Below are 19,483 nucleotides of genomic sequence, written 5' to 3' on the forward strand. Positions count from 1 at the left end.
GATTGTGTATATTAGGAGGCTTGGACAGAGTGATTGCAGAAACAAATGACTGTGATTTGTAGCAAATTAAACATAAAGATAAAACTTTTGGACTCTACTGGGCCACAAAAACATTCCTGTTATACTCATGTCTATGTTGTCTCTTTTAAGAAGGTTGAATTCCTTGACTGACAGCCACAAAGCAGCCATCGCTGGATGTTTTATTAACAAATAAGGCTTTATAAGTCAAATTTAAGCAAAAAATGGGACAAAGCAAAGCTTTGCACTGTGATCATTCAGAAAACAGCCTGGTTACTACAGACCTACTCTTCATCTCTCCTCTTGGTTAAAATGATCCCAGAAGTAATGTCAACTATCTTTCCATGTCTGTGATGTGTTCAGGCAGACGAATACACAACCAAGTGACGCCCACACACACACACACACACACAGAGCTGCTGTGTAACTATAATGCAATAATAATGTAAAGAGTTAATGACTACAGCGGCTGAATGGTTCCCCGGGCGACGGAGCGTAGAGGAGATGATCATCACAGGCTTTCAGGTCCCGCAGGATCTTGGTGACTGACATGAGAGCTTCAGTAACCGCCAGATCCTGTTACATGCAGGAGAAGCTGCACTCCGCCTCAGGCATGTGACAAGTGTTGGTTTATCTTCAAAAGTTTCTTCAGGGTGAAATTTAAAAAAAACAAAAACAAAAAAAAAAAAAAACTAAAAAGTTGGGTGTTTTTCCAATCAATGCATATGGAGTTAAAATTCTGCACAAATTTTCAATATGGTGATAAAAAAAAAGGAAAAATTAGAGAAAAAGATTTAAAAAAAAAAAAAAAAAAAAGCATGTTAATGCATGTTATTGATCACACATTTCCAACAAGTCTTGCTAATATGATTGTTTCTTGATTTACAGCCTAACTGCTCTCTACTCTTCGGTCTCCTGCAGGTTTGAACGGTTTTCCTGCTGCAACACACCTGATTTAGCTTCAGACATAATTGATGTCAAGCTGTGTACAAGTCTGCTTCTAACCCACTGGTCTGACTCAGGTGTATTGCAGAAGGGGCGCTTCCAAAACCTGCAGGACTCCAGACCTCAAGTCCAGGTCTGAGGCTCCCTGGAGGAGATGCTACAATGTGTTCATAAAGGGACGGACATGGTCAGCTACAATACTCGGTACTCTGTGGTGTTTAAACTGTGGAAAGTTGGTCCTAGAAGGTCCAAAGTATGCCAAGACAATATCCCTCACATCATGACATCACCGCCTCACACTATCTAAAGTGGAGACTCATCAAACCAGTAATGGTTTTCCATCTTCTTTTATCCAGTTTTGGTGAGTGTGTGTAAATTATAGCCCCAGTTTCCTGTTTGTAGCTGACAGGAGTGGCACCCAGCGCTGTGATCTTCTGCTTTAAGGTTGTGTGATCAGAGGTGATGTTCTGCATGTATTGGCTGAAACCATTGGTTCAACTTCCTTCGGTCTTTCTTTCATATCCGACCAGTCTGTACTCCTCCTCCTCTTCTGACATCAGCAAGATATTCCAGTCCAGACAACTGCTGCTGACTGGATATTTTCTCTGTAAACTCTACAGATGGATGTGTATGAAAATCCAAGCCGATAGGCGCTTTGTAAAATACTCTTTTGTTCCGTCGCAAAAAAAACAAAAAAAAAACCTTCCTATACTTCCATCATACAAAATCCACTATATTAATTGACGCCTGATAGTCTTTTAATATGAAAGCAATCAGGATTTAAAACCATTAAAAAGCACATTTATTGTTGTTTAATTTTACGTCCGTTTTTAAAAATTGTTTTTTAGTGTTTTTGGGGAAAACAAATCAAAATGAAATTCAAACCTCTGGAAAGGTCATGCTGAAACGTGCTGCGCTCCAAAATGACTCCTCACTTGGCGTTTTAGGGACACTTGCACACAATGGACACTCAATTAATTGGCGAGAAATGCAGAATCAAAAACATGTCAATCTAAATTCCTCCACAGTGTGTGTGTGTGTGTGTGTGTGTCTATCAGCAGACAACACTGCAGCACAACATTAATAATACATCACTACACATGCAGCATATACACCCCCCCTCCCTACCTTTTGTAAAGGTTATTGTGGAATGTGAGGAGAAATGAACCTTTTCATCCATTCAGTAAGTGTACTATCTATTTCGGTGTATGCTGAGGTCAGCTCCAATTCAGAAAGCTTTTACACCGCTTTTCTAACAGACTCTCTCAATTTAGAGAAAAGAAAATTGTTGTGGAGGTTCACTTGTCTTCCTGTGCTGACAAAACAGGAACCACTCTGACCCCAATTTTTGTTTTGTTGGACAAACATTCCTCTTTACTTCGAGGGAGGGAAAAAAAATGCAGCCGCATTCAGACACTGAAATATTTATTGAACGTAATGCATTAGAACATGAAAGGATGCATTATAAGGAGTGTGATGGCAGCTCGAAACAAAGATGTGACATTGATTTGACAGAAGAAAACTACAAATATCATAATTCAGCTGGTTCTGCAGAAAGATGTGAAATCCAATACATCTGATATAACTATATATGTTTAAAAGAGTCACTGATGTTGATGAAACTCGTTTATATATATATGACACAAATATAAAAATTAAATACAGGAAAGCAGGGGAAGCTTTGGTCACGTGTTTTAGGGCAACACCTGGAACGTTATGAGAACTGTACTGCACCCCGGTATAAAACAATTTCATGTGTTTTTAATTGAAGGCACTTATGAATGATAGAAAATAAAGAGGAGTTAAAAGATGAAACAGCCAGGATATTAAGAAGGAAACGTATCAAAATCTACAACAAATACAGTTTAAGACGATGTTCTTTACCTGATAAAAACATACAAGCGTCGTCTAAAAGTGATCAGACAATTTGGGACTTTAAATATTCATACAGACTCCAATATGACTTAAGACTTTATAATAAACACTGATTTCACAAAAAGGCCAAATGTCTTTGCAGAAATGACAACAAATGGAGATTTGCGTGGCAAAATGTGAGACGTGCATTCAGTAAAAAAAACAAAAAAAAAACAGAAAACTTCCTACAATAAGCAGAAGGTGAAAACAAACATGTTAATATGCTTTCGCTCGTGGTCCATGTTATGAACTGTTCCGTCGTGTTGCGTGCAGCGCTCAGTCCACGTTTCTGTACCTGGAGAAGAGGTTATACAGGACGCGCAGTGTTGATTTTAGGTCACAGTTCACGATATCTAAAGAAAAAAAACACAAAGAATGTAAGAGACGTATGCAAGGTTGCATTTTTTTATCTGTGCGGCGAAGTCCGCTGAACAATGGTGCCGTAGGTGCCTCATTCCTGCCGCGCTTCCACTGTATTCACCAGTCAAGTCTTTTCTTTCAGGACACAAAGCTCTGCAGATACCCGTCAGAGGCTTTAGAGAAACTTTGGTTCTTATCAAATTCATTAGACTCACGCCACAAGAAAGACTTTTAAGAGACTTGTAGCTTATTCACTTCTAAGCTATGTTTGACCCTGAGAAGAATTTCTTTTCTTCCGTCTTTTATTTTTAAGTTGCGAAATTGGAGCTTCAACAACTTTTTGAAAACTGTCTGGTGAAAGAAGGCTGTTAAGTCTAAAGGTATTTGATTTATAAAAAGCATCTACAGGCATACTTATCACATATTTTCAGTCTTTATTCTCCAGAGTGTCTGAAAAGGGAGTAAACATGGCAACTTCTGCTCCAGTCTTCAGCAGGTGATCTCAGAGAATGACTTTAACTAGTTTATGTCTGGTAGAACAGGTTGAGTCATAAAACAGAAATAAGTGCATCTACATTTGAGTGATCAAATTCAAGTGCTGTTATTAATCCCGTGCCTGTTGTCATCAAGTGGTGTCTTTATTTTTATTTTTATTTCACAGGGAAATAACATATTCAAACAGTAACCAACTTCTAAACATGCCAGAAAAAGGCTGGTTTTCATCTGCTGTCCTCGGCCAGATCTAACAAAGTCTCCCAGGAATACAGAAACAAACGAAAAAATGAACAATCTAAAGATGAATTTTACCAGCTAATAATACAAACAAATCTTAGTAACATTGTTAAAATCTTCACATCTGAAGAAAAAAGAAAAAAAAAACATAAATACACATAAAAATGAGCTCTAATATTGCTCTACAAGATAGCAACAGCTGACAGAGTTTTCAGTGTTGACAGGTCTGATTGTTAACTAACCACCAGTTTATGCTGGACTTAAAATCACATGTGTGGATCTTCCTAATGTATGTTGGGATGTTATTCCAGTCTCATGAAGCTGTAACAAAAAAAGCTGACTTTCCAAGGACACTTTCACTGAGTGGAATAATACAATCCCCTCTCAAGATTGTGATTGTGATTCGGTTTGCAGGCCAAACCATGTGTTATTTCATAAAGAAAGTGTCTTCACACCTTCTACGCAAAAAACAAAGCAAAAGAAGAAATAATGAAGATTAAAGCAGAGGGCTGCAGGGAAACACGCCACCACACACTTCTGACGAGTCATTAAGACTGTTTTTATACGACTATGTTGCTTTAAAAAAAGGGATATTCTGATGAGTGACTAACATGAAATGAAGTATTTCTATAATCGCCTTGCAGTTTAATCTCTTATTTAATATTTAAAAATTAAATCAATCAATCAATCTACCCCGTTTTCTAGCAATAGCCTTTGATCTTTAAAGTGGAACTATTATGTGCATTTCAGGCTAATTTATTTTTATTTCTGAGACCAGAAGGGCTGGGATTGATCGAGTTATTGTCACAAATGGCTTTATTTACTTCAGACCGACCCTCTCCGTAGGCTGTCAGATCAGCCTGTGGGCAAAACGAGTGGATTGAGACTCTTCCGCATTAAGCCCCGCCTCCCGCCACTGCACTACATTGGGAGTGCGCACCGCAGCTGCTTTCGCCGTCATTGTATCATCTCATAAACAGAAGGATTAGGCTAATATGAACTCAATAAAAAAAACTAAATACAATGTCAACACATAGCATACAGCCCTACATGTTGGAACCTGAATCAGACCCTGGAAACGAAGTGGAAAACAGCAACCCACAGCAAGGAATGCAGCAGGATGTCTCTCTTTGGTAAACTCACCAGCCATCGTTGGAAATAACTTTATCCCACGTTTTCCACCCGCCTGATGTATTTGTACATGCCCTTGTTAACCAGTAGAAGGTAACCAATCACCGAACCTTATCCCCCGGGACGTCACAAGGATTTCCACGTAGAAAAAACTCTCTAAAACGACGCGTTTTTCGTCGCCATGGAAACCGAACGGAGAGCGTGCTTGAACTCAAACTCAAACTCAAACATGCATTTAGGTGATAAAAAACAGTGCTGTTCACATGTCTGATGAGGATTCAACACTGTAACACTGTAGAAAGCTCAGAAAACTTGAAATACCAGAATAGCATCCCTTTAACCTTTATGGTTAAAAATGGCATCTGTTGTCCAGAAGTCATTTAGGCCCTGTCCCACTTTCCACACTACATCCTAGGGTCCTATCTGAAGTGTGCACCTGGTAGGAGTGCACGTAAGGGTTACAGTGATGGTTACATGCACTGTTATGTAATTTCTATAACACTTCATTCATTCATTCGTTCATTATCCTAACTGGTTAGTCCAAAGAAGGGTTGCTAGGAAGCTGGAGCCTATCCCAGCAGTCTTTGGGTGAAAGGTGGGGTACACCCTGGACAGCTTGCCAGTCCATCGTAGGGCTTCTCTGAAACTTGCTTATGCTTTTTTTTTTTTTGCTGCTGAACATGATGATTAAACTACATAAACAGTCTGCAGAGGCACCGACGGAGGCTCATACGCCCGACTTGTCACTGCGCCAGAGTTTGTTTGAATAAGAAGTTTGATGCTGTCGGCTACTGGCTGCTGGGATGTACTTGAAAAGACTTTTTTTTTTTTTTGTTTAATTTTTGGCCACAGGCACAGAAGCTTGATTGCAAAACATCGCCTGTTTCCCACCTTTTTAGTTAAAAAATGTTACACGCAGCAATGAATTATGGGTAATATGCATGCGTGGATGCAGACCTGATGCAGACTAAAGCCTGTCCCATCGTCTACGATACGCTACGTCTGCAGCCGGGAGGGATCACAGCAGGTGGCAATTTCTGCTTTATGTGAAGTCAAACTGTTTATTTAATTTTTAACGAGAAACTTCGTCCGCAGCACGTCGGTTTGCGCTCGCGGCTGTGTCCGTGTGTTTTAATGCCACATGTTGTAAAAGTGTTCATACTTTCTCACCACCTCGATCAGCTTTTTATCAAAACAATACGTTTAACCTGCAACAGCAAGAACTTTCCGTTTCATGCATTTCCGTATTAACCATGGATTGGTTAAATTTCCAACCAACCACATGATATGAGGGCTGGGCGATTAATCCAACTTTAATCTCAATTACAATCTGGGTTTTCAACAATCATAAAAATGAAAGGATACATTTATTTTTCTCTTTGCAGTTTCCCCTCCTGCTGTCTTCAGCTGCTAATCGAGCGTCTCTGGCGTTGCATCGCTGTGCTGTAAACTCCTCCCACAGCTGCTTTAGTTTCATTCAGACACTGTTGTCAACTTGGCGACTTTTATTGTTAAAAGCAAGAAATCTAGCAACTTTTACTTCCGTTATTAGAGACTTTTCTGGTGTTTCACTAACACTGACTTGAAGACACATTTTGTTCTGCAGTTACTGTAAGGAAGGAGCAGCGGGAGCCTCTCCCGTCCTAAAGCACTCCCAGGCGGCCAGTCTCAGTCGGCTCCGGCTGCAGGTCAATGTAGAAGAACTGCAGTAGGTTGTGGAAGTTCACAACAACATAGTTTATACCATTGTCAGTGAGAAGTGGCTGCATTATTTTCATATAAATGCACACCTAGGTTGGCGAGTTAAATCACTGTAATGTCTCTTCGTCACGGGGCGTCACCGTAGCAACGCGTTAATCTTTTAACAGGTGAATGAGAGAAACGCGCTGTAACTTGACAGCGGTTGTTTGGCATAAAAAGTACATGGAGGCCAACATGAAATAGTTCCTATACGTCAGCATATTTAGCAAGTGTTGTAAAAAAAAAAAATTGTTATAAAATGTTTACTGAGTGGCATAAACACATTAAACAACTCGAATGCATTAGACGGTTATCATGCACGACGCGGAGTCAAGAACACCATGACACGCAGCGTTGTTTATTCTTTACTTATATTTATCTATTTTTCTATAATTTGTGGAAACCTAAAGACATTGTTTAAAAGCCACAGTTTAATGTTAAATAAATCCATGTTGTTAAAAATAATGGATAACTGTGTTAAATAATCGAGATCTCAATTTCAGTCAAAATAATCGTCATTATAATTTTTGCCATAATCCAGCAGCCAAACAAACAAACCCTGATAAAGACCTGAAAATGTTTTTATTCAGGGAGCCGTTCAGATCCACCAACTTTTCATTAGATGAAGAACAGAGCTGCAAACACAATATTTTACAATAACTGGGTGAGACACCGCTCTGGGGATGGCTTACAACCGGGAAGGTGAGGCTGGAATGCCTCTTCTCACTTCCAGACTAGGAAGTCAACTTCTTTTCTTTACTTCCAAACATCTTTTTCCATGACCACACCACCTTCAGTCATGGTTGTTTAAGACACGAGAAGCTTCTCGCTGACTTAGTTAGGGGTAAATAAGGTTTGAAACATCATCCATGCAGTGATTGTGCAATGGGAGGCTCTTAGTCCTTGTCCGTATGTAGTCAGGTTTTTTAAAACTGAATGTCCCCCCCTCCAGCCAGTAAAAAAGAGTCAACACCATCTCGTTTTTCAAGAACAAATCCATCCACACATATCCGCATAACCGCGTTGTTACGCATAAGCATATCAAACCTGTAGGCTGCAGTAGCGCCACCTATCCTCTCCAATCAGAATAACCTTCTTAGTCACAACATCATTTCCACAAAACAAGCCTCCAACGTGATATGGTTAGGTGGCGGAAAATAATTGTCTTAATCTCGTCTTTCGCCTGTGGTCGTCTATGTGGGGCGGTACTGACGGCGGTGTAAAAACAAACACAAAGCGCCTGGACAACGGATAACTAACACAGTTTTGAGGACGTACATGCTGTTGAAAACAAAAGTCGCCCATGTGACGTCATGGTATTTTTGTCGCAGACGGTGATGTTTGAAAACCTAAAACCCTGTTTATGAATGTCCACGTGCACATCTTCACTTTGTATGAAGGTTTTTTGAAGAATCCTTTTTTAATTATATATATCTGCTTTTTTGTGTGGATGACAGGCGGAATCTGAGAAAAATATCTTCGCTCATTTGCTAAGATGACTTTCTTTTGCTTTTTTCTTATATAGGCAGTGTCCACATGTGTAACGTTATCTGTGATTAGGAACTAAAGGACTGAGGAACTGCTGTCACTCTTAGTGAAGTTGGATTTATACTCATACAGCGTCTGCGTATGGTAGCTAGTGTTGGTGAGATGAAGAGCAGGGTTTCATCGTCTCGCTTCAGCTTCTCTTCAGTATCTTAAGTTTGGCAGAAGGGTTTGTATCAGCTGGTAGGATAAAGTTGTTTCAGTAGTCTAACTCAGTTAAAGTATTTACTGAGTGAGTGAATGAGTATTTACTGGTATTTTTTTGAGTTTGTGGAAGCAAACAAAGATTTACAGTAATTAATCTTAGAAAATTTACAGCGTCAACAAATAAAAAATGGTAGTTAGCGAGAAGATGCAGAAATCCAGAAACATGGAGTACTTCTCTGTGCTTCCCGTGCTGCGTAGCAGTGACACACTAGGTCTTATCTGTCTTATTTTGTCTTTTAACTATTATGTTGTCTTTATTTTAGTGCTTTTAATGTTGATTTATTTTATTTTACCTGTACAGCACTTTGGTTACTTTGAGGTATGTGACAGTGCTCTACAAATAAAGTTTGATTGATTGATTGATTGATTGACACATCAGGTCTGGAAGAAGTAAGCGTCAAGCACAAGGCAGTGACTCAGTAACCAACATTACGCAGACGGTGCGGGAGTATAAATCCAGCTTGAGTTACTTTTTCTGTGGCAAGAGACTACCTTTTTGTTCTATGTCCATCAAGAGACGGACAAAACTGCTCAGGTGTGGAAGAGATGACTTGTTTAGCCAAAAACATTTCAATAAATAAGTAGTGTAACATTTAAGTAAAAGCTTTACACGCTTAAACACAAACTACAAGCATAAATGTGTAAGATAGGCATCATACCCTCAGGTCGGGGCTTTGGCCGCTCCAGACCTCCATCCTGCATCAGTTCGAAGGAGAACGACACATTGTGAACCTGCAGACAGCGAGATGAGGATGTTACATACATACACATAAATGCACACGTACAAATCACACAACCCCACACACGGCCTTTAGCTGATAAGAGAACACACACTCCAGGTGGATTCATTCGAGCAACCATGGCTTCATGCGTTGGTAAACACAGCACAGCTCTGCTCTGTAAGACCGTGAGCCTCCAGCAGCTGCACAAACACTCTACACCCTCATTTATCAACGGACACCATGTCATCAGCATCACCCACAGAAAAAAAAAGTCCCTCTTGATGCAAAGAAAGTGATGCTGGCATTGAAAGCTAGATTATTCATGTCATTAAGTGAACGAGTAACGTGCACAATGTGACTGAATGGATGAGTCGAATAAAAGAAAAGGAAAAAAAAATAGAGTAATTATCAAATTATTTTTTAATGCAGATCAGATGAGACATGCTTTAGAAATGAGGTTTCTCCAGCACACCGAGTTACGGCCGAGATGAATGAATCCAGCATGAAGAGCTGCTGTTTTTTCTTCAGGTGGACTCTTTAAAGGGTGACTTTGTTCATCAGATGCAGCAGAAATGAAAGTCAGAGATTCGTCTTTGTTTAGGAGACCGCAAACAATTTCTGAGGTAATCTGACTTGTTAGGGAAAAAAAAAAAAAAAACTTTAAACGAGGAGGAAAACCAATCAGAGAGAAGAGATTGAATAGTTGAAAGATGTTTTCTATTCTCTGCCCATTGTGTATACATGTGTGTGTGTGTGTGTGTGTGTGAGTGTGTGTTCGCCCTGCTGAGAAGTACTAAAAGCTTTGCCCGACAAGGGCTTATTGTGTGAAAAGCGTGACCTTAGCTAATATAAAAAGGAGAGGAAGAGCCTGAAGAAGAGATCCACTGAGCAGAAGCAGAAGTGCTTTTTTGATGTCTTGTGCTACTTTTCACAGCCCACCCCTGATGTATCGTTGATAGGCCTCTAGGCCCTCCAACACACACACATTTACACACAAATACACAGAGTAAAAGAGCTGAGCCCCTAAGCCACTCCAGTGTTTCCCTGTGCAATAGGAGATTACAGATGCTGTGGGGCTGGTGCCTGTTCTTCTGGGCCAGGAGTGTGTGTGTGTGTGTGTGTGTGTGTGTGTGTGTAAGCGGTTGTGTACATTGTAGCACTGATGCCCATTTTGCTTCGCAGCTTGGCAGAGGCTGCTGGCCTAAACCCAAACAAAAGGCTACTGTGGTGTCTCCGCAGATTGCCTGTTCAGAATACCGTAGTACTACAGAGGCCAACGGAGAGGAGAGGCGGCTCGGTGCTGAAGGGGCTCCGGGGAAAACGGACAACATTTATCAAGCTATTGAGCGGACAGTCTCGGATCCGAGTGCACAAGACTCCTCAGGAATGGAGTATTGATTCAGGAGTGTTTCTTAAACTGTAGGTCAGCACCAGAGACGAGCCGCAGCCATGTTTGTCATGGATCTCAAAACGAAAAAAAAAAAAAAAAGGAGGGATTAACATTATGGGCGAGCTCATAACTACAAGTTAACACACCTGCTAATCCAAAATACATACAGGATGAGGCTGTATTTGTGGTAAATTCAGGAAGTTACTGCAGATTTCTGTACTGTCACATAGAAAAGGCATCAACATCAGTAATATCAACTAATTTACCAATGCTGTGTCAGTCCTTAAACACGGGGATATGTAGAAACTCGACCCTTTCAAGCACAGCTGATGTCCAGACATTATTTTTCAGGACATCTCAGTTGTTGGATTATAAAAGGCTAAAATGATGTGAAATAAATGTATTAATAGATATAACACCATAAAAACCAACCAAAACGACAACACAGAACTGATCACTGTCAGTACTGTGGAGACATGACACACAGATCGAGAGTGATCAAACTTTTCTGCATCATTCTCTCAAGTTTTGGCTTTCAGGAGAAAAACTATTTGGAATTGAAAGACACACAACAGAAAATATTTACATATTAACACCTTTTCCTCCTGTGTTTTAGGGACTTACAGTTATTTATGCAACGACTTCTCCACTATTGTCACATAAACAGTTCCAACTTGTTGTCGGCGCCACCGCGCATCAAAGCGTCTTCCTGGCTTCACTGCAGCCAAACAGGAACATCGTTTTTATTCTTTTCTGACACACACTGAACTTTCTGCTCACTTGTTGGTCTTTGGGTGCTCCTGATTGGACATTACAGTCAGTTAAAGTTCTCTGATTGGTGGAAAGTTTGACACTGATGAGAACTCTCTAAATAACTTGGTGCTGTTTTTTTAAAAAAAAATGCTTTGTAAATAAACTGGTATGGTATGATATGAAAACCTTTATTAAAACCACAATTTGTCATCAGTAGTTAATTGCATAAACATCTTGTTCAGATGAGGATTTGCTTTAATCAAAGTTAATAGAGAAGCATCTTTTGCACATGTAAATACAGTAATTAACCACCATATTATTGTTTCTTTGAAGTAAGTACTCATGAATTAAACTGATCAACAATCTGTTCATTATGTTGAAGAATAATAAGAATCATTTCTCCCGTTTCTTTAAGGTAAGAGCTGCATAAGTCTATGGCGGCCGACTGGAACCTCAGTGGCTAACCAAAGCCAGCCACTTCATCTCAACACACACACACACACACATTTATTCATGCTTTGCCTTATTCTTTCAATTTTTTTCTTTTTTTTTTACACCTCAAATCAAATTTATACTGCACTTTTCACACAAAAACAGCTCAAAGTGCTTTAAATAATGTACAGAAATTCTGAACACACATATTTATATATATATATATATATATATATACATGTATATATATATACATATATATATATATACATATATATATATATATACATATATATATATATATATATATATATATATAAAAATAAAACATCACACATTCAAGTTAAAAACATTAGAATTCCAAAACATGCTCCTGATCGTACAAGCCTTATCACATGCACATCCTTTCACACACGCCTTCATGGTAAAAACAAGATCTAAAAAAGCCTTTTAAAATGACAAGGACAATTAAGAACAATAAAAACAAGCATAAAAAATAAACTCATAAATGACTATTAAAAAATAAAACCATAAACAAAAAAAAACCCATATCAAAATTAATCCATAAATATGCAAATAAAAATGCACTACCGTAAATAACCCCCAAAATAGAATAAATAAAAATAAGCTATGAGCTATGTTAAAAGGTAGGTCTTGAGTATTTTTTTAAAGGTATTAGCATTTTCTGCAGGCCTGAGGTTCCCTGGCAGGCTGGTCCACAGACTAGGACCATAGTGGAAGAAAGAGGCTTCTCCGTAGGTTTTAATCCGATGTTTTGGATGAAGTAAAAGGTACCAGAGGATCTCAAGGTCCGTGATGAGTCGTTATTTAAAAAAGGTCAACTATATAAAAAGGCCCAAGACCATTAAGGCATTTTTAAATAACTAAAATTCTTTCCTAATGTTACTTTATTCACTATTTTTGTTAGATCATTATCCACCTATCATTCATCCATCTGACTCATCCTACTGGTTTGTAACAGTGTGGTCTTAGGATGTCGACCGTATGTACACACCAGATGAAGCAAAAGAGTAGAGGAGCAACAAGGATGCTTGCTTTGAGGACAGGCTGCGGGAAAGTTAACACAGTATTCTCATTCACACCTTTACAATATACTGCAGGATGCTGACATGTGCATGGAAAGCTTTAGTGTGAAAAGCCAAGAAAAAAGAAAAGAAATAGAAAATATAAAGAAATATATGTGCGTCACAAGAATCCCAGTCAGTATGCCCACACAGATGAATCAACCACTTATCCTCTTAAATAGTCCAAACTCACAGCAGATCTGCAAGGCTGGAACTCCACTAAGTTGTCATAGATTTGTACTTGTTCAAAATTATCACAACACATTTCACAGATACTTTTAAAAGTCTGTGAAAGGATTAAACGTCACTTAAAAAAAAAACAAAAGAAAAAAAAACAAAACACTGACATTAAACACATAAGTTTATTGGTTGCTGCCTGGACAAATCGTGTGCATTTTATGGAATTTGTGTGGAAGGAGCTGAATCAAACATGAACTGTAAACATGCTTTTTCTTACACTTGAATGCGCTAACAAAATTTATTTGTACTGTGCATGCATCCTTATGCACCAATTTACAGGAAACATCTCTGTGGTTCTGCAGGATTTTGCAGGTGCCTGAAACTCGTGTATCAAAGAATCACATGTGACAGGCGTCCTGTTTGTGCAGACGAGCTCATTGAGCTTTAAGCTCATTCAATGTCAACTAAAGAAAACTTTTCATGGAAACGGATGCAAAAAGGAAATGAGAAATACTGCTGCACACAGAGCAACCCAACATGCAATTTAGAGGCTTATTGTCCCTTCAGCAGCACCGTAGACCTGCTGGAGCTGCCTTCAGCACACTGGCATTGATAGAAACAAAAGAAGTTTGCAGAAGAAAAAAATTTCATGATTAATTTTTAGAGCAGTTTGGATGAGAGGAAATACTCCTCAGCCTTTTTCATACGACGCTGCAACAGATAGGACTAGTGGAATTTCAGCAGGTTTTACCACTACAGTTTAAGGGTGTTGCATATATAAGTAAAAACTGTTTCTATTGCTATTTAGTCACTTTGCTAAAATTAAATATAGCTTTTATTCTCTTAGAAAGAACCATTTATATCTACTTCCCTTGGGTCCACATACATGGCAGCTGCAATATTTGTGCCATCATTTTTACTACGGTGTCTCTGAATGGACAAATAACACTTAGCCCTTTCGAACTGGCTGGGTAACCGTGTTCGGTCCTGAACATAGACCATATATGAAAGATGGACGGAGCCTCCGGCGGGTAAAAGTGAAGCCTATGCGGAAGTGTATAAAACTGCAGTTCACCCATCATCCACTAGGGGCTGCAAAACAGAGCAAATCTCCATAGACTCCCATGTTAAAAAGACCAACTTCACAGCAGAAATAAACATGTTTACAACCTGGTTCAAAAATCCATTTTTGGTTTAATAGGTCAGGTTTACCTTCATGACAACTGTGGGGGGAGTGTATTTTTTCCAACTCACACGTTTAAAAGTAATTTAATCTCGAAATTTGGCCTGTTTAAGGGGCACGTCCTTTTGAGTGACAGATACCTGATCTCCTGCTTCAAGTAAGAAGAACGCAGAACAACCGCGGTTTTTAGCAGGTTAACAACGTGACTTAGCTTTAGCCCGCTTACCTTTGTTAGCTGGTTACCTCCTGTTATCTTCGGGTTAGCTCGGTTAGCCTTAGCTACAAAAAGATCAGAGTTTGCTCGATGTCAATCATCCACCATGAAGCTCACAGCCCTCCTCTCAGCTCCACCTCTTTGCCCATATTTGTATTTTCTGGGCGAGACGAATCCCCCTGCCAAGATGGCGATAGTAGGAACCACCCACCGAGCTTCAATTCAGCTCTTCAGAAACCTATGAGTGATGTCTTGGAAGCTCCATCCATCTTTTTATATATAGTCAATTGTCCTGAAGCTAGTTTTGATTGCCAAACGTGATTTCATCAGTGGGAAAATTCACCTGAACAAAACAGTGCTGTTATACTTATGTCTCCATGAAGCGAAGAAAAAAAAAAAAAACTGTGAATGTGAGAGCAATACTGGCTGTCATTGTTCACACCAATGAACTTCTTTCAATAACATAAAGATAACCTTCAGAAAAGTAAAGCAGGAATACCACAAAAGTGAGGAAAGACGCGGAGTTGGACGTGGTCATACTTCCCATCTTTCCAGCTGGTGGACGGCCACCACAGCCTTGATCTTTAAACAATTTTATCCAAGTGCTTCAAACGTTTAAATCAAGGGTTTTATATGGGATTTTGTTGATGCATTTCATGTTTTCTTTATACGATCTTTCATTTTTTTAATGTTTTAAGTAAATTACTTTATATTGTCTTGAACATGAAATGTGCTCTACAATAAACCTGCTTTGCATTTATCTCTGGTTGTAGTCGTCTCAATCACCACTGGGGTTTTACACCAATGCAAGGTGGCCCTTTTCTCAGTTCCCATTGATGCACCTACCCATCATTCATTCATTCATTTTCTATACCACTTATTGCAAATCAGGTTTGAGGGTGGAGCTGGAGCCTATCGCAGTAATTAGCAGGCGAGAGGTGAGTACAGCCTGGACAGGTCACCAGTTCATTCCAGGGCCAACGCAGACAGACAGATAAAAAGAGACAGACAAATGCTTACACTCACTCCTAGACAGACATTAAAAAGTCTAATTAACCTAACATACATGTCTCTGGATGGTGGGAGAAAGCCAGAGTACCCAGAAGGATTTAAGGATGTCAAACGGTAACGGTTTGACAAATTTTTTTTTTTTAGTTTTTTGGGAGGTATTCTTTTTATTTTGCTTTTTTTGTAGAAAAGTAATCTGGCTTACCTTTTGGTCAAAGTTCTCTGGTGTGAGAAAGAAGTTGTAGAGCGGCACAAAGTATCCTTCCAACAGCCCCATCAGCAACACCAAATAAACTCCGTCTGCAAACTGAAACGGCAGCAAATCGTAAAGTAAATGGACTGTACGCCACTTCTCTGCTATTTTATTCTAGACCTTTCTAAGTGCTTTTACACTAAAAATCCACATTCACCTATTCACACACACACACACACACACACACACACACTCGTACAGCATTTCTTCCTCTGTGTGTTGTTACAGGCTACGCTGCCTTTTCTCCGTCACACATTCACACAGTGATGGACTCAAAAGAGGTAGAGTGGGGTTCAGTGTCAGCCGCCGCCATCACGCACTGATGAGTGCTCTGCAGTTAAAGAGTAGCTGCCTGCAAGTGTTGCATTTTACAACTGCGAAAGTATCTTTTTTTTCTCCATAGTTTGAATTGGACTCTAATGAAAAACGACATCACAAGGTGGCATTTTCATATGAGTGTGAGTGTGTGCTTGAGACCCACCTGTGTGTCCAATTCAGACACCTCCAAGTTGAGCTTGTTCAAATGTTTGTTCACAAATGTTATCAATGTCTGGAAACAAAAACAAAACAAGGTAAAATTTCAGATATGGAAACTGTCTCAAACAGGATGGGCTTTGGACATAAAAACATCTGCAAACGGAAGGGAACGCCTTAGATCGGTATGGTCTGCAAGTATATTGTGAATAAAAACCAAATACAATGATTTGCATTATTTTCCAGATAATTTATGACAAGAGTAATGAAATGCTTGAAAAATTCAATATTTCCTTCTATCAGTGAGCATTAGGTGAAAGGTAAGGCAAAACCTGGATAGTTTGCAGGTCCGTTACAGGGCAAACACACACAGACAAACAACCAGTCAACCTAGAGAGATTTTAGAGTCCCCCATTGAACTACCAAGCATGCTGTTGTTCTGTGGGTGGAAGCCAGAACCCACACATGTACAGGGAGGACATGCAAATTCCACACAGGAAGGCCAAAGCTGAGGCTCAAAGCAGGAGTCTTCAATATTAGAAAAAATGTGAAGTATGGCCTCATCTTGGGGAAAATTGCAGCTCTGACATGCAGCATGCAGTCAGAAGTACAACAGAACTGGATTCAGTGTAGTCAGAGATATTAAATTTCCAGCAAAGAAAGCCGAAAACAAGGATGTAAAATCTTTATATTCCAGTCCAGAAAGCACTGGGAGGCGGCAACAAAGCCCTGATAACTCCAACTATCCTGTCTTGGTCTTTAAAATACAGTTGATTTTTTTTTTTTTTTTTTTTTTAACCAATACAACCACCGTCAAGCTCTTTGTTTCAAGAAGATTTTTTTCATGCTGGTTCCAAGGCTGATCAAGTGATTTCTCAGAGTACTTTGGACTCTTGCAAGACTTGTTATGTTTCCATGGGAACAGGCAGTCAGAGGCTTCGTTTAGTCCAGTGAAAGACGGTAACATATAAAATCATTCAGCAGCCATTAGTCTTCAAAACAAGGCCAGCAATCATCTTCTATTAATTAATTATTGTTTTGTAAAACAGACAAAAAACAAAAAACAATCCCTCTGGGATTAATAAAAGTTTTTTTTTTTTTTTCATTTAGATTCATTTTATGTTTCTTTAGACGCAAATTAAAAAAAACAAAACAAAAAAAGTTAAACTAGTTATAAAGTCTAATATTCAAACCATTTATGTGATTGACAATGAGCCCATTAACAAGACCAGTAAAATCTGGTAACTGGGTCTGGGTCTACATGCAGTAAAAAAAAAAAAAAAATCCTTGTTTACATTTCCATCCATTATCAGATTTCTTCTGGAGTACGTACATACGTGGTGATGTAACTTCCTATTATTTTCTTTGTCAAACATGGCGGTGCCCACCGTCTTTGTATTGGAAGCTAATCTGGGGATAATGAAGCTAAAAAGATTAGCTGCATGTGTACGTTTTGCTTTATTTATACTCAAACTTCCTGCTGCTGGATGAAATTGTGTTTTTCTTTTGTACTTTGCTTACATTGTGGTTGCTGCACAAGTGTTTTGCACGTGTGCAGAAGTAAACAAACGCTATCAGATATACCAGGCATACAGACACTGGAGTATTGTTGAGAAAGTGTTAATCCATCAGATAACACTATCCTAAAAAAAGATGTTAAATTAAAATTTGTATGATCACTTGCATTATATGATAACTAGTACTGGTCAGATTTTTACTTTGCATGTAAATATTACAAGCTACTAAATCTATAAACCAGTTAATTTACCAGTATGTAGGGATTCAGATAGTCAAAAAGATCCCATTAAATCCCGCATGATTCTTGAAAATTTAAAATAAACTAATTTTTATTTAAAACAGACAACATAAACCTAAAACACATCTATCTCTAAAATCAAATTTTTTGTATCAATCATTATCATCAATCGCAATATTCATTGGTGTTTAAAGGGAAAATCTGAAGTTGCAATAAAATTAGCCGTTGAGGAATTTTAACTTCATGCATCGGTATAAATTTCCCCAACTCTGCATGGTTGTGTTTGCAACACGACAAAGACGCTTCAATACCTTTTTGACAACATTCAGCTTATCTGGAGCGTGGTCAAACAGGGTGTCAAATGCATCCCGCTCTGCGAAGAACAAGCAAAAAAAATGACCCACCTCAGAAATATTTGCACTTTAAAATCTACGGTCAGATCATTCTTCTTCTTAATGAAGAAAACATACCATGTCTGCCAGAGAAAGCCCTGGAAAACAGAGAAAAGGAGAGAGAAAACGCGTCAGAGGCAGCTTATTGACAATTTCACATACGAGACACTGTAAAAGAAACGTTTCCAATTTAATCGCAGAGGAATGCAGAGAATGGAGGGATTATGTTAAACAAATGACAATAATGTAGCCTGGTTAGCGTAATTTCATCAACAATAGACACATGGATGCCTTGGGTATTTAAATAGCCTGAGTATCATCAGTGGGATGGTCTCAGGGACCACATACTGCAGCACAATGCAATAACCTCAATAGGACAACAAGGCTGCAGGGTGTTAATACAATGAATGAAGACGCGTCTTTCTGTACATGCAGCCGTTCTGTGGGAATGGAGGGCCTCTTGTCTGTTATTGCAATGTTAGCACTTTGGAGGATGTTGTTGTTGGAAAGGGTCAGGTGGTTCTGGAGGGTAGGATCGCTGCAGCATGAGTGTCCGAGAGGAAGAGATATCGCAGCGGGCAGGCCAGCGAGAAAATACACCAACACACACACACACACACACACACAAAAGCCCTGTCACACACTTTCACGGTGTAATCTCTGATGGCAAATGCAGGCAGGTCTGGGCAACAGTCCTGGTAGTGTGGTAATAACCATATTTCCACTGTGACCGTGTGAGTGTGTGTGAGCCTCAGTCTGTGTGTTATTAGCAGTTTATCCTTCTACCATGACAAAATGTGTGAGCTTGTGTGTGTTGGCCTGCTGTTATCTCCCTCGTTGCTGCTGTCAGGCTGCAGGACAAGCCTCACTGGGAGACAAAACCAGTGTGTGAGAGACTGTGTGTGTGGTTTTAAACAGTGTAATTCTTCAGCTAAGGGTGCCATCACTCGTCCACCTTCACATCTGGTTCCAACATCTTAAAAGAATTGAGAAATGTTCAACGTGACATTGACTTCGATCCCGTTCAGTTGGATTTATGGTTCAAGCAA

General features: G+C 39.3%; 1 protein-coding gene across 1 annotated transcript in view; it reads right to left on the minus strand.

Annotated features, from left to right (window-relative positions):
* Positions 1 to 2,381: 2,381 nt before the first annotated feature.
* parvaa (parvin, alpha a) overlaps positions 2,382 to 19,483 on the minus strand; it is a 36,896-nt gene continuing 19,794 nt past the window's right edge. The window contains exons 8-13 of the mRNA XM_079249156.1: positions 18,513 to 18,532; positions 18,354 to 18,415; positions 16,294 to 16,362; positions 15,765 to 15,866; positions 9,252 to 9,324; positions 2,382 to 3,230 (exon numbers count right to left, since the gene is read on the minus strand). Coding sequence (XP_079105282.1) covers positions 3,154 to 3,230; positions 9,252 to 9,324; positions 15,765 to 15,866; positions 16,294 to 16,362; positions 18,354 to 18,415; positions 18,513 to 18,532 — 403 coding nt within the window. The 3' untranslated portion in view covers positions 2,382 to 3,153. The remainder of the gene's footprint in view (positions 3,231 to 9,251; positions 9,325 to 15,764; positions 15,867 to 16,293; positions 16,363 to 18,353; positions 18,416 to 18,512; positions 18,533 to 19,483) is intronic.

This window comes from Telmatherina bonti (genome assembly GCF_933228915.1).
Source record: "Telmatherina bonti genome assembly, chromosome: 2".
NCBI lineage: Eukaryota > Metazoa > Chordata > Actinopteri > Atheriniformes > Telmatherinidae > Telmatherina > Telmatherina bonti.